The 23,783-nt window shown below is 40.1% G+C and overlaps 2 protein-coding genes across 6 annotated transcripts in view; one reads left to right on the top strand and one right to left on the bottom strand.

Moving 5' to 3' along the window:
- Window positions 1–16,454, top strand: part of BTBD10 (BTB domain containing 10) — a 39,629-nt gene extending 23,175 nt beyond the window's left edge. For all 5 annotated transcript variants that reach the window (XM_066631494.1, XM_066631491.1, XM_066631492.1 and 2 more), the window contains 7 exons: window positions 4,872–5,062; window positions 6,544–6,829; window positions 7,700–7,802; window positions 9,222–9,342; window positions 13,775–13,972; window positions 14,681–14,791; window positions 15,305–16,454. In XM_066631494.1, the coding sequence (XP_066487591.1) occupies window positions 4,909–5,062; window positions 6,544–6,829; window positions 7,700–7,802; window positions 9,222–9,342; window positions 13,775–13,972; window positions 14,681–14,791; window positions 15,305–15,615 (1,284 nt within the window). In that variant the 5' untranslated portion in view covers window positions 4,872–4,908 and the 3' untranslated portion in view covers window positions 15,616–16,454. The remainder of the gene's footprint in view (window positions 1–4,871; window positions 5,063–6,543; window positions 6,830–7,699; window positions 7,803–9,221; window positions 9,343–13,774; window positions 13,973–14,680; window positions 14,792–15,304) is intronic.
- Window positions 16,455–18,792: 2,338 nt separating this feature from the next.
- The window catches only part of BMAL1 (basic helix-loop-helix ARNT like 1), a 65,250-nt gene continuing 60,259 nt past the window's right edge, over window positions 18,793–23,783 (bottom strand). Inside the window, exons 18-19 of the mRNA XM_066617833.1 lie at window positions 20,707–20,809; window positions 18,793–19,403 (exon numbers count right to left, since the gene is read on the bottom strand). Of these exons, the coding sequence (XP_066473930.1) occupies window positions 19,243–19,403; window positions 20,707–20,809 (264 nt within the window). The 3' untranslated portion in view covers window positions 18,793–19,242. The remainder of the gene's footprint in view (window positions 19,404–20,706; window positions 20,810–23,783) is intronic.

Below are 23,783 nucleotides of genomic sequence, written 5' to 3' on the forward strand. Positions count from 1 at the left end.
AGACTTCATTATCTGTTTAGAAGCAGTCTGCTTGCAATAATTTCAGTAGTTTACAGTCTGTTGGCTGTTTGGAGAAACATATCTTGGCATAAGAGATTGGACTTCTTATTGGTTTGGATCCTAAGGTACTCTTGCACAAACAGAAGGCATTTCCACTTGTGCAAGTCCCTGCCCCAACTTTTGTTGATTCTCTTGTCCGTTGTTCTATGTTTTGAAGTGTTTCCCTCACCTTTATGAACAGCTTCAAGGTGGGAGGAGCACAAATTATTTCAGGGAGAGGTGAGAGTATGAGCTACTTGCATGTTAGCATTTGACCCCTTGTAGTGTTCTTCATGCTGTATGAAGACAAAACCCTGTGTAGCAAGCCTTTGTTGCTTGTAACTTGCTACCTTAGTCCTGCTTTATCCGTGCAGCAGTCCATGGGCAAGAAGTGATAACCCGCTTCAAGTGGCTTTGTTTTGGCAAGTTTTAACCATATCACCACAAGTCCCTGGAAACAACGCATTGCATTGATGGGGCTAAAATACACGCAAACAGTGTGCGGAACTGCCTACAAAATAGATGTGCTATGTGGAGGTCTGTCCACCCAGCTACATTGGATGTAATATGAAGCAGGCTTTCTACTTGTCATGTACAATTTCATGATCTGATGATGATGATGACACTTAAGGGAAAGTCTTAATGAAATATGGAATGTTAGCTGCACAACTTAATTTATGGATATCTCAGTTCTGTCAACTTTTTAAGTATGAAAAAAATTGGGTGAAGCAAAGGAGTAGGAAATGCTAATAGTATAGAAAGCATTTCTGCTCCAGAATAGAAGCATCTGTGGGTCAAACAATGCATTACATTAAGCAGGTGCATTTTAAAAGTAGAATACAGATTTGACCCAACCTGTAGCTGTGTCAGTGGGACGTGTGCTGTATCCTTCAGTTAGGGGGCACATAGGCCTCCTCAAGGTAATATTTGTTTCCTTACCTAGGAGCTGCATTGCCCTTAGTACTGGAAAGTGGGTTAGGACTGCTCCCTAAATTGGTCATGGAAAAGTATGTTTTCAATATACTGTAAACATGTGCCTCATAGTAGTTGTGAGTTTTGCCTTATAGTTGACAAAGGGTGTGAACAACATTATTACTTTGTCTTATCATGCTGTAACTTTTTCATAGTTGATTCTCCTACTGGACTAACTTTCAGTGCTTGCACAACACATTTGTGTTATGCTAATTCTTTATGAAATGAATTTATGGTAGCTACCTGGTAATTATGGTAATATATAATTATCTAATTATCTATTTAATATAGATGAATAATAAAAGTACTAATAGGTCACTATGTAAAGCAGTTTTCTAAGCAGCTGTATTACTCACTCCAAAGGCTTAAGAACATAAGAACATAAGAACAGCCCCACTGGATCAGGCCATAGGCCCATCTAGTCCAGCTTCCTGTATCTCACAGCGGCCCACCAAATGCCCCAGGGAGCACACCAGATAACAAGAGACCTCATCCTGGTGCCCTCCCTTGCATCTGGCATTCTGACAGAACCCATTTCTAAAATCAGGAGGTTGCGCATACACATCATGGCTTGTACCCCATAATGGATTTTTCCTCCAGAAACTTGTCCAATCCCCTTTTAAAGGCGTCTAGGCTTTTTTTAAAGGCTTGCAGTGGTGGTCCTGGTAAGTCTGTCATATTGTATTTTTTTAAAAATGCCATTTTTTGGTCATCTTCTGCAAGGGGATCTGTGTGAATTACAGTGATATAGTGCTTGTCTAGTTAACTTCTTTGGGTTTTTCAAGTAGTTCTGTTTTGCATAGTGTATAATGAACAAATGTGGCTGTTCCAAATTTACTCCCTAGTGTGAGAATGAATTGTTCTACAGAGATTCTGCCTCGGCTGGCCATTATTGCTCTTAACTGTAAAATTTCACAGTGAAGAATTTAAAGGACTCTTACGCATTTTAGAATCCTTTTTTTGTGCCAGCATGAAAGTTTTGTTTCATACTTCTTTTTGGTGCCACGGTTTGTTTTTTTGGTACCATATGAAAAATCTTTGGAAACTAGTTAATGTTGGAAATTGATGCTCTCAATCTATTAGTCATCTTAAATATGATCTGATCTTCAAGGATTTAAACTTTGGTGACTGTGATTTTATATGTCTGTTTAATATCCTTGCCTGAGTTTCATTTAACAGATCAATATAAGTTACACGTAGTCTTCAATGTTCAACCCATTCTGATTAAGATCAAAACCTCATCTTACTGCTGTTATCAGTAATTTGGGGAGGTTGAATCCATTTTTGTATTTATTCCATTAGAAGATTGTGAAAGAATTTAGTTTGCATGATCCCATCCCCCCCCCCAATTTCCAATTAGCACATAATGAGGATTCCAATAATATACCCATGTCCAATTTTTATTTTGGCTTTCTGCATTTTATAAATCTATTAAGAGAATAAGTTTGGGAGATATAATGTAGTATTGGAAATGTGAAACTGCAAGGAAAACAGTGCTGTTGCTGACCGCTCCCATTTTGGAAACTTACTTTCACCAGCTTTACACTCTTCTGCAACTTCACCTTGCTTTACACTCTTCAATTCTCTTTTGAATAGAAACATTTGTATTTTATGGTTACTTTGGTCCTTCTTGACTTTTTGTACCTGCATTAGTGCTATAAAATGTTTGTAATCAGTGGATTCTTAACTCATCAACTACTGCAAAAAGCTTCTTAATAAAGTGCATTAAATTGGATGGAAAAATAGAGATGGCTTCAGGTGTACTAAAGCTTACTCAGGAACCCAGAGTTGAGGACAGTGCTTACTAGCCCAGAAGATGTCTCTCTGAATCTCTTGTTGGACTCTTCTCTCTTGCTCTCCCATATTGCACTTAAGAGCTTGGGGGTAGGAAGGAGAATAAGAGGCCAGTCCATTACTAATGCACACTCTCTCCCCCCCCCCCCATCCCTTGCAATTCAATTTGCTACATTTGGTCTGTGTTTTCTTTCCCCTTCGGTTGTTAGAATGGCTATTTGTCAGTCAACTTGTAGACAACTGCATACTATCATTCTAATACCACAGTATTGAGTATCATAAAGTATAATGGACTCAAAGTAATGCAATTATATCATTATGTTTGGGTTAATTATTTTGTCAGTAGAATAAAACTTAAGATGTTTACGCTATTGTAAACATAATTTTTTTTAAAGTGGCTCTTTAAAGTGTTTCCAGGTTTTTTGTCAGTTTGTAAATGACACAAACTTATTCGAGTGATGTTTCTTTTGGACCCACAATTGTGCTGACTGAGATTCATGAAAATATTACTGTAAAATTGTAACTCAGGACTTCTTAAACTGGGGCATCAGGTGTACGCCCCAGCCAGAGGGCCCTGGACTCTGCCCCCTTAAGGGGTGGGGGCAGGGGGGAGTCAGCATCGCAATCCCCAGGATTGCATTGCTAAGGAGGGCTTAGGTACTGGCATTTACTTACCAGGCCCTGCAGCAGCCTCTCGGGGAGCCCTGCATGAGCAGTTGCAGGGCTCCCCAGCCTTTTAAAAGTTAAAGCGCAGCGATCATGATCGCTGCGCTTTCACTTTTAGAAGTCTTTGGAGCCCTGCAGACGGTGGCACAGGGCTCTCTGCACCCCTGGGAGGCTGCTGTGTACATGCCAGTCCCTGCAGTCCTCTTAGTGACGCGATCCTAGGGATCGCATCACTGCCACCCCCTGCAACAACTTACTGCAGTTTGAGAACCGCTGCAGTAACTCCTTACTGGAGAGCCTGATTTGAACAGTTTTTGGATCATGCTTTTTGGGTTGGGTTAGGTTAGAGGAGAGGATGCGCAATGTTGCAAGAATTTTCAGCAAATATATATCTGTTGCAAGAGAAAGGAGCTGGGTCTGGACATTTAGGAATTCACAACGTTGTTTGAAGCTTCCTGAAATTGTCCAAGGCTCCAAACATGCAAATAACCTGGGAGAGATTGTTTGATGTGTTGCTGATGTCATAATTGCCTCCTCTGAGAATAGAGTTATGGCACAGTCGTGTGCATTGGGTCTGCACAGAGGCCCTTCAGTGCTTGAATATGAAAGAGGATGTTGCTCTTGAGAGGCAATAATTGGGCATTTTGCTGGTACCTCATGTAGTGCATTTTGTTGGCAAGACAAACTCATGATTGAGCTTCCATTTTAGTTTGATAAGGCAAAAGCGACTTCCCCTGTATATTTACAATAGGCACTGTTACTAATAATACAGATCATTTAACATTTTAGCTTATGGACTTTTTCACTTTAACAAGCTGGTAAGCATCTTACTGACAGTTGAGTAAGCCTGTCTTAATTTGCTTTCATATTTTAAAATATAATAGTATGGCAATACTTTCCCTTCCAAACTATGAGGGAAAGTTTGAGTTTTGTGGGGTGGAAATAATATAAGATTAATCATTAATGTTAAATTTCTCAAACCCCCCCCCCATTATGTTTCATTTTGAACACAATTTGAAATGTTTCTGTAACTTTCGACATTTCGTTTCAAAGGTATTCTTAGCTGTTTCTTGATTTGTTATAAACATTTGACTCTACTATCCAATGTGCCACAAATGTATGAGCATTCCTCAGGATGTTCTTTGAAACAAGTACTGCAAGTTTTAAAGAGATAATCAGCATAATGCCATTAAGGTTATGAACTTATCTGAAGTCAGTGTGCTTCTTTCTAAACAGTTCTTCAGAAATAGGAGTTAATATTAGAATGCTGTCGAGATTAGGGAATACTTTCAATTCACAAAACAGAAAAAAAAAACATTCATAATACCTACATTACTCTATCTTGGAATTGGACTGCTTATTATCAGAACATGGCCTAAAATAAACATTTCTCTCTCTAGTACTCCATCTCGTGTTGCTAAAGGAGACTGCAACAAAATGAGTCTGCATGGTGCCAGTGGTGGACATGAAAGGTCACGAGACAGACGTAGGTCAAGTGACAGATCGCGTGACTCCTCTCATGAAAGATTAGAGTCTCAGCTCACTCCATGTATCAGGAATGTTACGTCACCAACAAGACAACACCAGGGAGGTATGTAAAAGTAGTTTCAAAAATATCTTCAGCTGTAGAAGTGCAAACTTTATTTCCATGAATATTTGTTAGCATTTCATAAAGAGAACATCCAACAAGGCAAAACCTCTTAAGTCTTAAGAACTTCTGCATGGAGGACTGGGTCTGTGGTGTTTCCCTGACACCTTTATTTATTTATTGGATTTGTATTCCGCCTTTCTCTCCAAAGGGCACCCAAGGTGGCACCTTTTACTACTCCATGCAGTTTCATTCACAAAATATGGTAGCTCTTTCCAAGTCGTTGGAAACATGTCATGTTCCCACTTGGAAGGGACTTTTAAATACCAGTAGAATTAGAATCTACACCATCTAGATTTCAGAGGCAAGTAAGTGCATAAGGAACAGCTGCCCATGTGTTTGAGACTTTCTGTATGTCCTTTAAGTGAATGCGGAGAAGAGGTGTTGCATATGGATCATAGGTGAAGACTTGGCCCAGAATATGAAATAGTGTCAATGGCCATTTTCGCTATCATACCTCAGCAGTCTTGATTAATTAATTTGACTTCGGCAGTTTACCAGAGGAGAGTAACAAATGAAATCTGTGATAAGCTGCTGTGCAAAAAGCAGGGCACAATTTTTAAAAAATAATAAATGGCACATGCCATTTTGGAAAGGTTAACTGCTATTCAAATGCATTTTTAAGTGGACACTCAGATCTCGCATGTAAGTGTGCTCCTCAGGAGCTGATTCTTTTGGAGTTCATTTTCAGAGGCTTTGCAGCAAGTCTGTGGTGAACTGATTGCATAGTGAACCCACATTTCGTCTTACTTAATAAACGATGGTGTAATAAATCCTTACAGTGCTGTTAATGCTACTTTCTTCATGTGTATACCAAGTATGTAAATAACTCTACAGAGTAGAAAGCCACCTAGACAAGTCAAGAGCTTTACCAAGTCTAGTGGTCATCAAAGCTTGCCAGAAAAAACATCAGAGTCCAACATATCTTTCCACTTCGTCACTTAATCCTGCCTCCCCAAAATGTTCTGTGGTAGTAATGTTAATACTAGACCCTGTCTCCATAGTTATGCTAGCAGTGGCCCACTGGGATAGGGAAAGGGACATTCCATCTTTTTGTCTCAGGAGGTTGTTCGCTTCCTGAGACAAATAATAGTGTTTGTCTATTATATTGTCTAATAATAGTGTTTGTGTATTATAAAAAAAATAATATTAATAGGCAATAATAGTGACTGCTGATGTCTTTTCTTACTGCAGAGACACCTTACATTGCTGCTCATACTAATACATAGTATACAGTATACATAGTATACATAGTATACAGCAAAATAGCTCTTCCCTAAGATAGCTGGGGAATCTTGCTCCTTCCTCCCATTGAATCTTTGCTGCCAGTAGTCTCTAATCCTACAATCGGTAAGAGTATTGTTATCGTGGCATATGCAGTACTACAGCCCCATTGAATTGTGTTTTTTTTAATTGCTTTACAGAGCGTGAGAAGGATCATAGTTCATCTCGGCCAAGCAGTCCTCGTCCTCAAAAAACCTCACCAAATGGCTCCCATAGCAGTCTTGGGAACAGCAGTAGAAACAGTAGCCAGTCAAGTTCTGATGGAAGCTGCAAGAATGCAGGAGAAATGGTGTTTGTGTATGAAAATGCAAAAGAGGGAGCTCGGAACATAAGAACCTCTGAAAGGGTGACACTTATTGTGGACAACACACGATTTGTTGTGGATCCTTCTGTTTTTACTGCACAGCCAAATACAATGTTGGGCAGGTTGGCATTGTCTATTTAGTTTTCTTTCTTTTTTGCACATGCAAGGGCTCTGCATTACCTAAGAGCAAATTTTCATTTTTTTTTTCATATTTTATACTTCTAAGTTTTCTTTTAAATTTGCTTTTCCTGTGTGAAGGTCACTTTCATGAGCCTGACATAAACACATCAGTGCCACTGAGTGCATTTGTCCTCAGAGTTGTCTTTTTCCCATGAAAAGCAACTAGCTGCTGGGTAGTTTTACCTTTAGATAAGCATGCCCTTGGCTCAGTTTATTCAAAGAGAAACACAGCTCTTATGACCGTTCCTCTACGGTAGTTAAATTACCTTCTGATGAGTGTTTCTGCCAATAGTGGTTTATGTACAATTGCTTTTGGTAGTGAAGTTCTGCAGTGAATGGCCACATTACTTTTTGAGTAGTCTGTTGTACTAGGTGCACACTATACCATTTTTATTTATCAAAGCTTACTTTTGAAAGTAAATGTTGCCATAAAGAAATGCTTGGCAAGGTTGGAGCTAAGCAAGTCCAAGAGGGGATAATAGGCTCTGTGAATTGGTGGTTGCTCATTAGAAGATGGCATACAATCCTTGGCATGGATTGAAAGACACTCATTGTATATCAAATGCCTCTGTGTGAGAACCTAATATGGGTTTAGTTAATTCTTTTTCATAGTTTACCCTTAGGTAATTTATTTGAAGTAATGAGACACTCAAATTCTTGCTCAATAGCAAGCATGTTTAAAATCTGACTAAAGATATGTAGTTTACAAATCCTTTGCCTGAATTTGCTACTGTTCTTCCTGCAGTTGACTTATGTGCAAGTTCACAAAAAAATGAACTTTTTTTTTTGTATATATCTGTGTGCGTATGCAGGATGTTTGGATCAGGAAGAGAACATAACTTCACACGACCCAATGAAAAAGGGGAGTATGAAGTGGCTGAAGGAATTGGCTCCACTGTGTTTCGAGCTATTCTGGTGAGATCACATTGTTCTTACTGTAGTAACAATTTAATATTTAATGAATGAGAGGTATTGATTTTTTTTTTTACAAGTGTGATTATGGACTTAAACACACACCTAAACATTCTTCCCTTTTGTTCAGGACCTGCACAACTTTGTAACTAATGTTGGCTAAGGATTCCTGCAGGGCAGGGTTTCACTGTGCCTGGCATCTCTCAGTTTTCATTCTTATATAAATTGCATTACTTCTTTTGAAAAATAAATGTAATATGAAAATCCTGTACAATGCAGTTGTGTTTCCTGCTGGGTAATCAAAAGACTTGGAAATTGAAAATCCAGGGTTATAAAAGATTGTATCTATTTTTAGATCTGCTTTGACTCTAATCATAAAAAAAACCCTTTGTCCCTTTATAACAGTATATTAATGTGAGCCTTTGCAGCACAGTATGGCAGCTGTGCTTATTTCAGCACTGTATTGTGCAAACCAGTTTGGTACCAAATACTGTAACTTCTGCAGTTTTGTATTCCATGTCCAAATGAAGAAGGCATTGGTTCTATACCTGCAATTTTCCCTTTTTTTAAACATTTTTTTAACATTCATTTGTCTGCTACAAAACCATCCTGTGTTTCAGGGAAGTTTGAATGATTTTTTAGGGGGCCTGCACGGTTCATGTGGGACATTGGCCATCCCTATGGGCTCTCCTTGCCCTTCGTAAACTGTTCTAGAATGCAGCCAATTATCCTGTTGGCATGTTGATTGGAGTGTCAGTACTGGCTGGCAGGCTTACTCTCAGGAATTTCTATCCACCAGTACTGATTTTCTCAAGGAGACATTTCAGATAAGCGAAGAACCACCAGGGTGCCTCAAACATCAAATTTTGGTGTTCTCTAACATGCGATAAAAGAAACATAAGGGGGGGAAAGGGTTAGTATTTACCTTGAGATGATACTGAATTTTACTACAGTTCAATAGTCTAACAGCACAGTCCTAAGCATGTTTACTCAGAAATAAGTCTCATTGTGTTCAGTGGGGCTTACTCCCTAGTATAAGGGTATTGAGGATTGCAGCCTAAGAGATCTTTAAATCTTTAGCTTATCTTGATTGGTAGGCAATTTGTATAAGCTGCTATGATAAAATATGTATATACCACTTTTCACAACAAAAACTGATGCTCACAATTGTTCAAAATTGAGTCTGGAAGCTGAGATCTAGAGCTGCTGATGTAGTTCGTCTTTTCTGCCATACGTGTCAGAACATGGGCTACTATTTTCTGCAGTAGCTCAGATTTTAAAGGCATCACTATGTGAAAGCATGAAACCTAGTTTTACCTTAAGGCAGCAGAACAGCGTTTGATTTGAAGTGGAAATCTCTGAAAGAAGGACGGAATTGGTTTCCCTCAGTGTTGTTTCAATGTAATTTAACTATTTTTTAAGGACTACTACAAGACTGGGGTGATACGATGTCCTGATGGAATATCTATTCCTGAACTAAGAGAAGCTTGCGACTATCTCTGTATCTCCTTTGATTATAGTACAATCAAATGTAGAGACCTCAGTAAGTATAATGTTGAAACTGGTTTAGATGTTTACAAATTTAAGATGTCTTGTCATGTCTGTAAAATATTGTGAGACCAAAGTCTAAAAACATTACCTGGATTTGAATTTAAATGTCTTTCAGTTATTGTAATATCCATTTATGACTAACGAAAAGCATTGAGAGGTTATATAAACTAGGTATTTCAACTATTTTCATTAATGTATTCCCGCTTTTTAAAATAAAAATATAAGCTATAATAAGATACAAAAATTCTTCATTAAAAGATGCTCAAACTGCAGTGTAAAATGTTTTTTGCATTTCTCAGCAAGCTGCAGCAGGTGCCTTCTGCACCAATCTAGGATTGAAAATCCAGAACCTTTATTAGTATATTTTATTATGTAAATAGCTTTGAAAAGGGGTCTATAAGTATTCTTAATTACAACAACTGAGAAGCCTCTACTAAAAAGCCTCTACTGTACCCAACAAATTAATCTGTTAATTATGGATCAAAGACCTTTGTAGCCGATTCATTCTAGTCTGCCTGTTAAGGAGAAAGTGACCCATAAGATAAAGATTGATTATTTTCAAATCAATTTTCAATTGATTATTGAAAATTTTATGAAAAATAATCAATTTGAAAATAATCAATTTTCATTGATTATTAATCATAAAATTGATTATTATACTATTTTTCAACATGACTGGATGTTTAAAAGCAAGTTTTTAGTAATTTTGAAAGTAAGAATTAACTTAAAGGAAGTTGTCACTCTAAGTGCCTCTTACAAGTACATTAGGATGAAGTTCCATGTGTATTGGATGCCTCTAACTCAGTACCCCGTAATGGATTTTTCCTCCAGAAACTTGTCCAATCCCCTTTTAAAGGCGTCTAGGCTAGACGCCAGCACCACATCCTGTGGCAAGGAGTTCCACAGACCGACCACACGCTGAGTAAAGAAATATTTTCTTTTGTCTGTCCTAACCCGCCCAACACTCAATTTTAGTGGGTGTCCCCTAGTTCTGGTATTATGTGAGAGTGTAAAGAGCATCTCCCTATCCACTCTGTCCATCCCCTGCATAATTTTGTAAGTCTCAATCATGTCCCCCTCAGGCGTATCTTTTCTAGGCTGAAGAGGCCCAAACGCCGTAGCCTTTCCTCATAAGGAAGGTGCCCCAGCCCCGTAATCATCTTAGTCGCTCTCTTTTGCACCTTTTCCATTTCCACTATGTCTTTTTTGAGATGCGGCAACCAGAACTGGACACAATACTCCAGGTGTGGCCTTACTATAGATTTGTACAACGGCATTATAATACTAGCCGTTTTGTTCTCAGTACCCTTCCTAATGATCCCAAGCATAAAATTGGCCTTCTTCACTGCCGCCGCACATTGGGTTGACACTTTCATCGACCTGTCCACCACCACCCCAAGATCTCTCTCCTGATCTGTCACAGACAGTCCAGAACCCATCAGCCTATATCTAAAGTTTTGATTTTTTGCCCCAATATGCATGACTTTACACTTACTGACATTGAAGCGCATCTGCCATTTTGCTGCCCATTCTGCCAGTCTGGAGAGATCCTTCTGGAGCTCCTCACAATCACTTCTGGTCTTCACCACTCGGAAAAGTTTGGTGTCGTCTGCAAACTTAGCCACTTCACTGCTCAAGCTTGTCTCCAGGTCATTTATGAAGAGGCTGAAAAGCACCGGTCCCAGGACAGATCCTTGGGGCACACCGCTTTTCACCTCTCTCCATTGTGAAAATTGCCCATTGACACCCACTCTCTGCTTCCTGGCCTCCAACCAGTTCTCAATCCATGAGAGGACCTGTCCTCTAATTCCCTGACTGTGGAGTTTTTTCAGTAGCCTTTGGTGAGGGACCGTGTCAAACGCCTTCTGAAAGTCCAGATATATAATGTCTACGGGTTCTCCCAGGTTCCATGTTGTAGGTTCCGTCATAAGAACATAAGAACATAAGAACAGCCCCACTGGATCAGGCCATAGGCCCATCTAGTCCAGCTTCCTGTATCTTACAGCGGCCCACCAAATGCCCCAGGGAGCACACCAGATAACAAGAGACCTCATCCTGGTGCCCTCCCCTACATCTGGCATTCTGACTTAACCCATTCCTAAAATCAGGAGGTTGCGCATACTCATCATGGCTTGTACCCCATAATGGATTTTTCCTCCAGAAACTCGTCCAATCCCCTTTTAAAGGCGTCTAGGCTAGACGCCAGCACCACATCCTGTGGCAAGGAGTTCCACAGACCGACCACACGCTGAGTAAAGAAATATTTTCTTTTGTCTGTCCTAACCCGCCCAACACTCAATTTTAGTGGATGTCCCCTGGTTCTGGTATTATGTGAGAGTGTAAAGAACATCTCCCTATCCACTCTGTCCATCCCCTGCATAATTTTGTATGTCTCAATCATGTCCCCCCTCAAGCGTCTCTTTTCTAGGCTGAAGAGGCCCAAACGCCGTAGCCTTTCCTCATAAGGAAGGTGCCCCAGCCCCGTAATCATCTTAGTCGCTCTCTTTTGCACCTTTTCCATTTCCACTATGTCTTTTTTGAGATGCGGCGACCAGAACTGGACACAATACTCCAGGTGTGGCCTTACCATCGATTTGTGCAACGGCATTATAATACTAGCCGTTTTGTTCTCAATACCCTTCCTAATGATCCCAAGCATAAAATTGGCCTTTTTCACTGCCACCGCACATTGGGTCGACACTTTCATCGACCTGTCCACCACCACCCCAAGATCTCTCTCCTGATCTGTCACAGACAGCTCAGAACCCATCAGCCTATATCTAAAGTTTTGATTTTTTGCCCCAATGTGCATGACTTTACACTTACTGACATTGAAGCGCATCTGCCATTTTGGTGATGTTAGATAAAGATCTTCTAGAACAGGGGTGTCCAAAGTTTTTGGCAGGAGGGCCACATCATCTCTCTGACACTGTGTGTGTGTGTGGGGATTTACATTTCAGATTTGAATAAATTTACATAAATGAATACATTAGAGACAGAACTTATATGGATGAATGAATTTTACTGAGCTTTTTTGTAATACACATGAGATCCAGAAAAGGGGGTTTGTTAAAATAATTCCTGACACATATCACACACCTCTTCCTAGGGAAAAGTACAGAACACACTTAAGAGGAGTCAGAGTGGGCTCCTTTCCCCCCCCCCCCGTGCAGGAGCATGTTTTTACTCTCATTTCCCCCCCCCCAATCCTGGCAGCAGCAAAGGAGCACAATCAGTCAGGGAGCTGGTGGGCAGCTGCCCCCTCAGTACAGGAGTTTGTTTCTCCTCATTCACACAGAGAAGGGAGCTGCAGTCCCTCCCCCAGCCTGCAGCCAGAGAGCTATGTGTATTTCCCCATTCACAAACGGACCCCCCACCTTCCTGCCTCTCTGCCAGCAACCCCAACAAGCAAAAGCAGTAGGTTTCCTCCCCATTCAAACATCCCATGAGTTCTTCCCTGCAGCGCCCGTCTCCAACACCAAGCACTCACAGCTCAATCAGATCCACACTTTCCTGGGAGTAAGCCCCACTGACGCTATGGGACTTACTGCTGAGTAGACATGCTCTCCAGCTGCATTCAAACATCCTTGGGACTTCTCCCCTGAAGTGCCAGCCCCCAACCCCAAGCACACTCACAGTCCAAACAGATCCACACTGAGTCTGATGGGATTTACTGCTGAGTATACATGCTCTCCATTCAAACATCCCACGATTTCTCCCTTGCAGCGCCCGCCCCCCAGCACACGCAAGCAGCACAAATAGACTCACAGTTTCCCCTCCCTCCTCAGTGCCTGCCCCCCCCAAGCCAAACTCAAGCAGGACAAACAGACCCAGGACTTCTCACCCCCATCCAACGCGAAGAGCAGTCACGTCGGGGCAGTGAGGGCTCCAGCGAGCAGAATGCCCATTGGAGATGGGGGCTCCCTGAGGGGCCAAAAAAGGGGGCCCTCGCGGGCCGCAAGTGGCCCGGGGGCTGGGGTTTGGGCAGCCCTGTTTTAGAAGATCATGTCTCAATAAATATGGATAGTCGGTTATAAATGTTGTACTATTATTTAAAAACTAATTGTTTGTATTGTTGCATGAATGTTGCTCTAAGAATAAGACTCCTGACATTCATAGGCGCTCATATCATCTAAGAACATTGATTTTAATGGAGCTTCAATGCAGCATGATGGAGCTTCATTTAAAATCATGGAACCTACTGTGGAGGAGGATACTTACAGGAAAACCATCTTCGAACCTATGTGGTCTGTATTTACAACATTCCTGATGCTTGTCTGTGCAACTATAAATAAATGTGGTCTTGCTTTGTTTTCCAGTCAGATATAGTGAACTATTGGCTGCTTTTGGTGCTGATTGTTTTTAAATACCCTGTTTTCTCTAAATAAATTTTCAACACTAATGTTTTGGTGGTTTGGTTTCAGGTGCTCTTATGCATGAATTATCAAATGATGGTGCTCGGAAGCAGTTTGAATTTTACCTTGAAGAAATGATACTCCCGCTGATGGTAGCCAGTGCTCAGAGTGGAGAAAGAGAGTGTCATATTGTGGTACTTACTGATGATGATGTGGTGGATTGGGATGAAGAATACCCTCCACAGATGGGAGAGGAATATTCACAAAGTAAGTTCACTTGTTCCTTTGATGTGGATTTTTGATTTGGGATCATTTATCCAAGATACAACCATCATCTCTCATGTTTCTTTACTACATTATTGGAAAGCATCTGGTGATGAACTCCAAGAGAAGATATCCGTAATAAAATGTAGTGTAGTTGGACAGTGAATTCTGTCTGTGAGTCACTTAAAGTCCTTACTCTTTTGAGTTGGTTTTTGTGCTTTCATGGTACTTTCTCTGATGTTCCTCCTTTTATGTATAAGTCATTGAATTAAACTTTGTCTAAATTCTGTTAGCAAAGAATGAATATATATATGAGGAAACTTTTTAACTGGTTCAGTTTTGGGGCTGATAGTTTTTTAATTCCCCAAGTGTTTTCTCTAAACAAATTTACAACACTAATGATTTGGTAATGAATGTAATGAAAATAGTTTGTTATTTAAAACATGTATTTATTAAATTATTGAATAGTGAAAGGGGACACCAAAACAATAGACATGGATTTAAAGAACAATTGGACTTTTAAAAATTCATTGTAGATTTATTACCATAGAATTTTTTTGCATGGCAAAGTAGTAGGTTCTTCAGTCTGATTTTTAAGGATTATTGCATTGTACACTGGTGCAAACTGTATTATTGCTTTATCTACCTTCTGTTTCAGAAATGGGTAAACACTAGTGTATTTCACTCATCCATGAAATTTTTCCTCCTCAGTTATTTACAGTACAAAGTTGTATAGATTCTTCAAGTACATTGAAAACAGAGATGTGGCAAAATCAGTCCTGAAGGAAAGGGGTCTTAAGAAGATTCGGTTAGGTATAGAAGGTAAGAGAAGTTAAATTTGTCTCTCAGTTGCATGAATACTTCTGCTTTGCATACACAGAATACAAAACATTTGTAAGAGTACTTCTGAGAAGTTAGAGAAGTCAAGCTCGTCCTCAAAGGATCACTTTCACTGTGTTGGTCTCTGAAACACATTCCTTTTTTCCTATGAATAAACTTTTCTACACATACCAGCTTGGGGGTTGCCTTGATACAGAAACAGAGGTTGTAACTTTAAAATGTAGAATATGTCAACTGGTAGCTACTGCCTCTCTTCTGATGCAAACAAGTGACCCCTTTGGATCTGATCCTAAGTGGTCATTTGCTGCTGCTTGAGGTAGAAAGTGTCAGTAACCTTTTCCCATAAAGGATGGGAAACAGGAGGAGATCCATGCATGTAATGCTGCCTGAAACTAGCCTGCCTGTAGAAAATGTTGCAGTCTTTTTAGATGTTCTTGTGGTTAAGTCCTTTGAACTGAAATGTTATAAGGAAATTATGTGTGTTTAATATTTCAGGTTACCCCACATACAAGGAAAAGGTTAAAAAGCGGCCTGGGGGAAGACCAGAGGTCATCTATAACTATGTCCAGAGACCTTTCATACGGATGTCATGGGAGAAAGAAGAAGGAAAAAGTCGGCATGTGGATTTCCAGTGTGTAAAAAGTAAATCTATTACTAACCTAGCAGCAGCTGCAGCAGACATTCCCCAGGACCAGCTGGTGGTGATGCACCCCACCCCGCAAGTGGATGAACTGGATATTCTGCCCATTCATCCTCAGCCCAGCAACAGTGATGTGGATCCTGAGGGACAGAACTTGCCACTCTGATCCAGACATTTGTTTAAACAAAAGCATGCTATTATAAAAAATGAAGATGCTGTATTGAGCTCATACTGCACTGCAATTCCAGCTTCTCTCCATTGTGTAATGAACATAAAATGTTTTAGGGTATTGCAGTATGGACTTACAACAGACCAAAGTGGGATCTGAGTATGGTTTTTAGGAGTACATGTGTGACATCTTGAGGTTCAGTTACATACCTGCATTTGTTTACCAGTAGGTTTTGTGGTATTGGTTGCTGTATGGTGGACTGTCCTCATCCTAAGGCTCTGTCGGAAACAGCAGGACTTGGAGACTATGATTTATTCAGTATTGGGACACAGTGCGCAAAATGCAGACTTAAAATTGATAGTGGCACTTTATAGTGGTGGACAAACAGAACTCAAAGCCATTTTTATAGTCATGACGCACAATGTTGACTATCGGAGTGCTTCTGTCAGAGACTTTCTATTCAGCTAAATGTAAATAGTTTGTTCTGAATAGATGTGATGAGCCTACTTTTGTTCTCTTATGGATGAGGACAAAATTCTTGCCACTGGGGCTTTTGGATTGGCTTTGCGATCCAATAGCCTACTTTTTCAGATTTATCCAGTGAAGGGTTTTTTCCCATGTTTGATGTGAGCCATGTTCAAAGGTCAGGAACAACTGATAGGGGCTTTATCTTAAAATTTTGCCTTACCTTAAATCTGTTCACAGAAATATTTATTTACTGAGAGTTTTTTTCATAAGTGTCATAAAATAGGAAAATTCAAACTGTTCACTCTTCATTTATTAACTGATTGTAAACTCAAGTTTTTCATTCAAATAAAAAATTTCCATTATTTTAATATTAGCTGTGAAGCTAACTTATTGCACATCTCTGAACTTCCCCAGTCAGTATTAATAGAAGAATTAAACCCTATTCACAAAGGATGTTCCTAATTTTATATTTGAGTTAATCCCTTAAGTATAAAAGATTATGTGAATCTTTCTATTAAAAAACATTTAAACAGTTGGTAATATTTATTCATTTTATGTAGATATATATAAAATTTAAAGGGCAGTACAAAAGGCATAAATGGAGGAACTGTCCATTGTTTGTAATGAAGGTAAGTGACCCTGCTTGTTACTTATTTCCCTGAACTTTCGTATTTGGCAAACTACTGAAGAGTGAGGTAAGGAAATATGTTGTAGGAAGGCAGCTATATCTGTAGTATGGGACACAAATGTCACTCGTGATGCTCAACCATAAGAGGAAAGGTACATTGGTTCCCCTCTTGCTTTCTACTAATGTTTGGCATTAATCTATTCCATTTTAATAATCTTCTGACAGGGTTTAGTTACACAAAGTGTGGCCCTTTGGAGCTAAAATCTGGAAGAGATGAATGTAGATAGATGACAAATCTGCCACTTGTTGCCAGAGAGGCCTATTTCAAGATTAACCCACAACACTAAAAAATGAAACATGAAAGCAAGGACTATAGTGAGAAACCATAATGTAATATGAAAATATCCCACTTACTATTGCAGTTCGCAGTTCTCTTAAGGTTTCTAGAAGGCCAGGAGACACTAACTCAAACCATTTTCTTGCTGTATGCAGTTTCCTGGAGACTATTTTATCTAAGAAAAATGGGAATCAAACTACTGCAAGTATCAAATGTCCAACATAAGCTTGTGTCAAGGCTGCTGGAGCTGTATCACTGCTCACTCCATGCAAACTGTTGTTCCTCTATTGGGAAAAATTAAACAGTTAATTGCAGTGGATTTCTCTCCCCCACCCCCATTTTATTGCTGCTATCAAATCTATAGTGGCTGCTGCGAGTGTAGCACTGACCCTGTTCCTTGCAGGTACATTAAAGAAATCAAAGAGAACCATGTAGGAATTTAATTTTTTCATAATCAAACCAAGGAATATAGCAGTATATCTAGTGTATCCTGCCAAAGAGACAACTCATCAGGTAAGCCCCTGGTTTTGCTCTCAGCCTATGGCTTTAGGACTTCAAGGACTAGACCATTTCAGAGTAACATCGGCCTATAGTTGCCACCACTCCCAATTTCAATATAGCTAGAAATTGTACATATTTCCAATGTAGCTAAAAATTATGGTCTTGTGTTGTTCAAGACCATAATTTCTAGCTACATTGGAAATAAGAGAAGCTCCAAAACCTGAAAACAAAAGGTGGGAGTGGTGGCAACTATAGTCCGAGGTTACTCGCAGGAGGTCTGGTCTAGAGGGTAGAGTCTCCGTCTGCCTGAAGATAACATCCACAAGGTTGCCAGTTTGAGGCCACCGGCACGGTGCGACCTTGGAGCAGCTGACAAGCTGAAGCCGAGCAATTCCATCTGCTCGGAGTGTGGGAGGATGGAGGCCAGAATGTGAAGCCAGATCGGAATGAAACACCTTGAATGTAGTAGTTCTTGAAAGAAAGAACCTTCTTTGAAATTGTAAAAATCCCTATTTTAATAGGGATTTAGATAAAGCCTGCCTATGTAAACCGCCTTGAATAAAATCTTGAAGACCAAGAAAGGCAGTATATAAATACCTGTTGTTATTATTATTATTATTACTCTGAAATGGTCTAGTTAGAAACCAGTTGACTAGAGAATATAGGAAACTGCCATGCGTTGCACATAATAAAGGTTATGCCTTCTACCTTTGGTTCAATCTGGTTAACTAAGAAGCAGTGGCCTCCTTGGGTAAGAGAAGTCTGTCCAAGCCCTACCTGGAGACTTCAAGAATTGAACCTAGGCCTCTGCTGCCTCATAACATTAGGGATTGTGTGCCCTAAACCATATGAAGATTTTTATATATGACTTTGAGGCAAGGTTAAACTATGCCTGCTTGTCAGCTTGTCACCTGATCATCTTCTATGCTTCAAATGTTGAACTGGAACATCTATAGGCTTTGCCAAGAAACCACTTTGCAGGAACTGTGGCCTCTGTCTTACAGTTAGCTGTTTCTGTAAAAAGTGAGTTTTCAGTAATGAGGAATTCCTATAAGAATACTAATTACCCAGGTGAAGCTTCATTACTTATAAAGGGCCAGTGCTTGGATTTTTGTAATGTATTTGATCTTAACATTCATGTTTAAGAATTCCATCCAGAAATTTTACAATCAAAGTAAATAAAACATAGAACAAGGGAAAACATTTTATTTTAAAAATATTTAACTAATACATTACACTTCAACAATATTTATAGTAAAGGTTCTTACAAGAAACAGCTTTGATACATTAGTATAAGAAATATCCAGTATCCACATGAGGGACCTTTTCTGTAGTGTAAAAACACACCATACAGCTGAAATGACCATTTGCATATAAAAGCTACCAGTGATGCCAGTGCTTAGTTTGCACAGTGATCTTTTTTAAAAAAAAAGTCAACACAAGAACAGAATCCAAAATATACAGTTAATGCAGGCTATACACAGCTAACCAAATCAGTGATGTGGGAACACTGTAGCAGATTGATCTCCACTTGGTCTGAATTTACACATGGGAGAAGGATGCCTGTTCTCTTGATATGGCTTTTATGAAATTAAAACATCAAAGCAATTCAACAAGCTTCACAGATTGGAGAACTCCACCAATAATGCACTTTGATATATCCAGATGTCAAAGCTATTGGGGACAGCATTCACAAGGGCCATGGTAAATCACTAAAATCAACAGGGCCCCCAAGACCTGCATCAGCTTCCAAAAGGCTCATGATAACTGCCATTGCTGCCTCATCATTACTGGGGCTGCTGGATCCTTGGTCATTATCTATCATATCAATGCCTATATGCGAGTTTTCTCCTGTAAAAAAAAACAGAAAAGCTAAGTAAACACATGCAACTGAGTTAACCTGATTTTTCTTAATTTGAACACAATGCTTGATAGGCCAATGGCAGAGAGGTTCACAACTGCAAGCTGAAAATTGGCAAAGATGTTCCTCTTGTTCTGTCAACTGACTGCAGGTGTTTGAAGTTTATCTACTTATTAGTGGAAACTAGAATGGTCAGCCCAGAGCTGTAAGAAATTGATCATGGACCTGAGGCAGCCCAAAAACTTCGGAGCCAGATAAAAACCTGAAAACTGAAAAATTTATGTTTTAATGGTGGCCAAAAACAAATAAAAATGGCACCAGTGGATAGTATAAACAAGTGTTAAAAGCAAATTTTAATCCCTAGGGTGGTAGGAAAACTTGACAATAATGTGACAGCAAAAAGACCTCAGGTTTAGAGTCAAAATAAATTGTTAGCCTTCTTTTAAACTAAATTTGTGACAGATTGCAAACTTTATCAAGTTTTTCTTTCTCTTCCAAGTTCATAGATGCCAAAATTGGCATTCTATGCACACTGGGAGCAAGGCCCACTGAACTTAATGGGCTTACTTCAGAGGAGATGCACGCATGGGAAAGGGTGTGTGGTTTATGTGACTGCCCCCACCACAAGTAACTCTGTTCAAAACCAAGACAGTGGCCCCTCAGCTGCAGCCATTCCCTAGGTACCAGGAATTCTGAGTCACCAAGGTGTGGTGAATTTATTGAGCTCTGTCTTAGTCTTACCTATAAAGGGAATGATGTATTTGACTAATGGTTTAATGTTTTAGCCAATGGCTAAATAATCCTTACATATGAGTGTATATCCTTACACCTAAAAATATGAGGGCCGATCATGACAATCATTGCTATCAAATAAAGAGTGACACAGTGGAGTAATTGCTTCCTATTAACTTGCTTTTGATTACTTGAAGCAGAGAATGACAAGTAATCTTACTGTTTAGAAGGGCAAATGTTCAAAGAAGGGCAAATGTTCAAGGAAAGTTATAGAATCCTTGCTCTTGGATGTTTTAAGTAGCAGCTGGATTAGTCCCTATTGGGGCAAATTTAGAATGTGTATCCTACCACAGTGTTTGAGCTAGTGACCTGTAAAGTTGCCAGGAAGTCTGTGGTCTTATGTTATATACTGAAAGCATACTGTAGGGAGCAGGATCCTCCCTTAGAATTTCTGGCCCAACCTTCCCATAATAGGACCCAGTAGCAGCTGGTGGTAAAGGCCCTGTCTCCCCCCCCCTTTTTTTTTTTAATCCTCTGTGCATTTTCCATGGTTTTACTTACCAAGAATAGAGGAGTTGTCAGAGTATGGATAGCTAGGATTGTCTTGGATTTGGCCTGACACTAAACTGGCAGGAGGAATGTCTGGAGTTCCACCATTCAAAATCTGAAAAGAAATGGAAGAAAAAAAAAGACCTGAGACATTGCAAAAACACAATTCCCAGAGAGTCATGTGCTGGTGTGGATTTTGTCTGCCTTCATGTCTGGAGTAGCAGAGTAACCTATTGAAACTGTTATATGCCTACCAATTGGACAGCCAAACTTGTCAATCTAGGCCAGCAGTGCACAAAGTGCCAATCGCTGTGCACTGAAAACAGCTTCCCCTGTACAACGGAGGCAAACCATTCCGTGGGGGAGCTGCTTATCTTATGTCCCAATCACCTCCCAGCTACATCTGCCTGGAACTCCGGCACACAACTGGCTGCAGCAACGCAACACGGAATCAGCTGGCCAGCACATGGTTTGGGGGAGATTGGAACAGAATATTAGCAGCTCTCACATGGAATAGTTTGCTTCAGCCAAAGGGTGGAGGTGCAAGATCCAGTCCTCAGGCTGCGGTTTAACCTGGTCTAGGTAAAGGGGTAGGATGGAGTGGCTAGGTGAGTTTCACTCATCCAATCAAATCTAGATTACTTAGATTCAGGCACAGGGATGCTCATGTGTCTGTTGTGAAATTTAGTGCTTGCAGAAGGCACACCTATTTCCACTCCAGTAAGTAAAGGATTCCTGGGATAACATACATAGCTATTAAGAGACTGCATTTCTAGCTTGATAAGGAATTTTGTTTTGTTTGCACTTTTCACTCCGTCAACCTGCAATTTTCATCAGTTTTAGCACAGTGAGATTTTGTGGGCTTTGCTCTTGAGTACCATCTGGGCTCCTGCTAGGCATTACTAGTTATCACATTCAATCTGATCAAAATTACTTCTGTGTGTCCATTCAGTCGGGTTTGGGTATTTCCCATCAGCCTGCTTGCTGAACTCTTCTCTACCCCCTCTTTCTTTTGGAATTTTTAATAAATGGGCTAAATTTTTATTCCTTGCCAGCCACATCCATGTTTGTGGGCAATTCAGTGGGTTATAACATCTAATCACTCATGAGTAGTCCTACAGTTTGATTTTAAATAAAAGCCATGGCATTCTGTGCCCTTCAGGAAGGGGTGGTTTTGCCTAGATAATCTACCTCTGCTGGTCTCTGTAACCTGGGATTGTGGCATACTCATCTTTCAGGTGCTGACCCAGTTAAGGAAAAGTGGAGAGCAGTATGGGGTGTATAAGTGCTAACCATTACATACTACTTCCCTCTGCTTGCAGCCTTCTCCAACTTCTTCCTTGACAGGTATTTTTCCAAACGCTTTAGCCAAAGGTATTTATTCTGGGAGTAGTTACCCAAGCAAGTAGCAATGGAAAATTTCTCATGGCTCATCAAGAACAATGTTGAATGGAGCAATTAGTTTCCTCCAACACACAATTAAAAATCCTCACATACTTGCTGTGGTGTTACAAAATAGAGGCTTCCACCCAGTCTGACAAGTAGTCTCTCAGTATATCAAGAGTGCCTTCTGAGTAACATGTTTCCTATAGTTTCGATCTAAACCTCTTAGGGCGCAATCCTAACCCCTTATCTCAGTGCTTTCCAACACTGACGTAAGGGCAATGCAACTCCAAGGTAAGGGAACAAACATCCCCTTACCTTGAGGAGCCCTCCGTGACTGACACCCAACTGTAGGATGCAGCACACGTCCCACTGGCACCGCTATGCCAGTGCTGAAAAGCACTGACATAAGGGGTTAGGACTGCGCCCTTAATCTCTCCTGAAATTTGTTAAATTATGGTACAATTCCCTGCAGAATCACAGCAACTTTCTGCAGTTGAAATAGTCCAATTTCTGCAGTTGTGTCATCCTAAATTTTTTTAGAGGGAGCCTGTCAAATTGTGGGTGATCTTATGTACTTCAAGTCAAATGTAGTGATTCAACCAGAATTTCCCATAAAATTAATTCAGGCTTCCTAACAACTCATTCACAGAGTGTTCAAATCACTGCATAAGAGCTCACTTCCCTCTAAAAGCTGCTGCTGAGTCACCATATAATAAAAGCTTCCAATGAGAATGCTCATCTTAATAGCTGTAGTTGTCATGTAAACCATGTTGGCAGCTGAATCATTCTTAAAGACGCTCCAAAGAGTTACAATATGATGCATGCATTGGTAGACAACTGCATTATGTACCAAAAAGCACCTATCTAATGGCTTGTCTTTTTCAGTTTCTGACTTACAGAATTCACATATGGAGCAGATTCTTTTAAAAGTACAATGGATCAATCCTTAAGGAGTAAAGTTGTATCTATAGCACATTTTCCCATCCCCCACCGCATTTTATCACATCATTAACTCACTAGTAAAGATGCAAACAAAAAGCAATGCTTTTAAGGAGGGAGTACTGCAGCCACAAATTTAAAACCAGAGGTTGATGGCACTGGAGGGAAGACTAGTGTAGCTGGTGCCAAAGACAGACACATGGCAGCATAGATTTAAGAAAAAATACTATAGCTAGAGGGAATTAAGTTCATTTCTTGGAAGATTTCATAAACTGCCACACCTTTCTTGCACAACACATTTGACCTTACGAACAAAAGCCACATCCTGGGAGCTTCCTGACTTGAAGTAAACAAAGCTGTTAGTGACACAAAAGGAGGATCTTCAATCTTAGCTACTCTCACCAACTCCATGGCTCAATTCAGTCAAGGAGTCTTCATGGAGGCACTGGCCTTCAGAGTTAGCTAAAAGTTCATAACCATACCCTTGGTAAGGTGCAAAACAGACACGTCCATTTAGGGCTAGGGATGAGCAATCGGGAGCCATCAAGTCACAAAGAAAGGCTCTCTAGAATATGCTCACCCCACAAAAGATCCCATACAGTCTGATGTGAATTAAGAGACAGCTGACTCACAGGATCCCTTGTGCCTTTAGTCTTTATCCTTCACTTATCTATGCGTTTGTGTGCTTGACCTGCTGCTGCTGCATGAAATACTCTCATTCCCTCTACTACTCAAGAACTCCAATGCCAAGCCAGCACCCTGGA

Source organism: Tiliqua scincoides, chromosome 1 (assembly GCF_035046505.1).
Source record: "Tiliqua scincoides isolate rTilSci1 chromosome 1, rTilSci1.hap2, whole genome shotgun sequence".
NCBI classification, from domain to species: Eukaryota; Metazoa; Chordata; class Lepidosauria; order Squamata; family Scincidae; genus Tiliqua; species Tiliqua scincoides.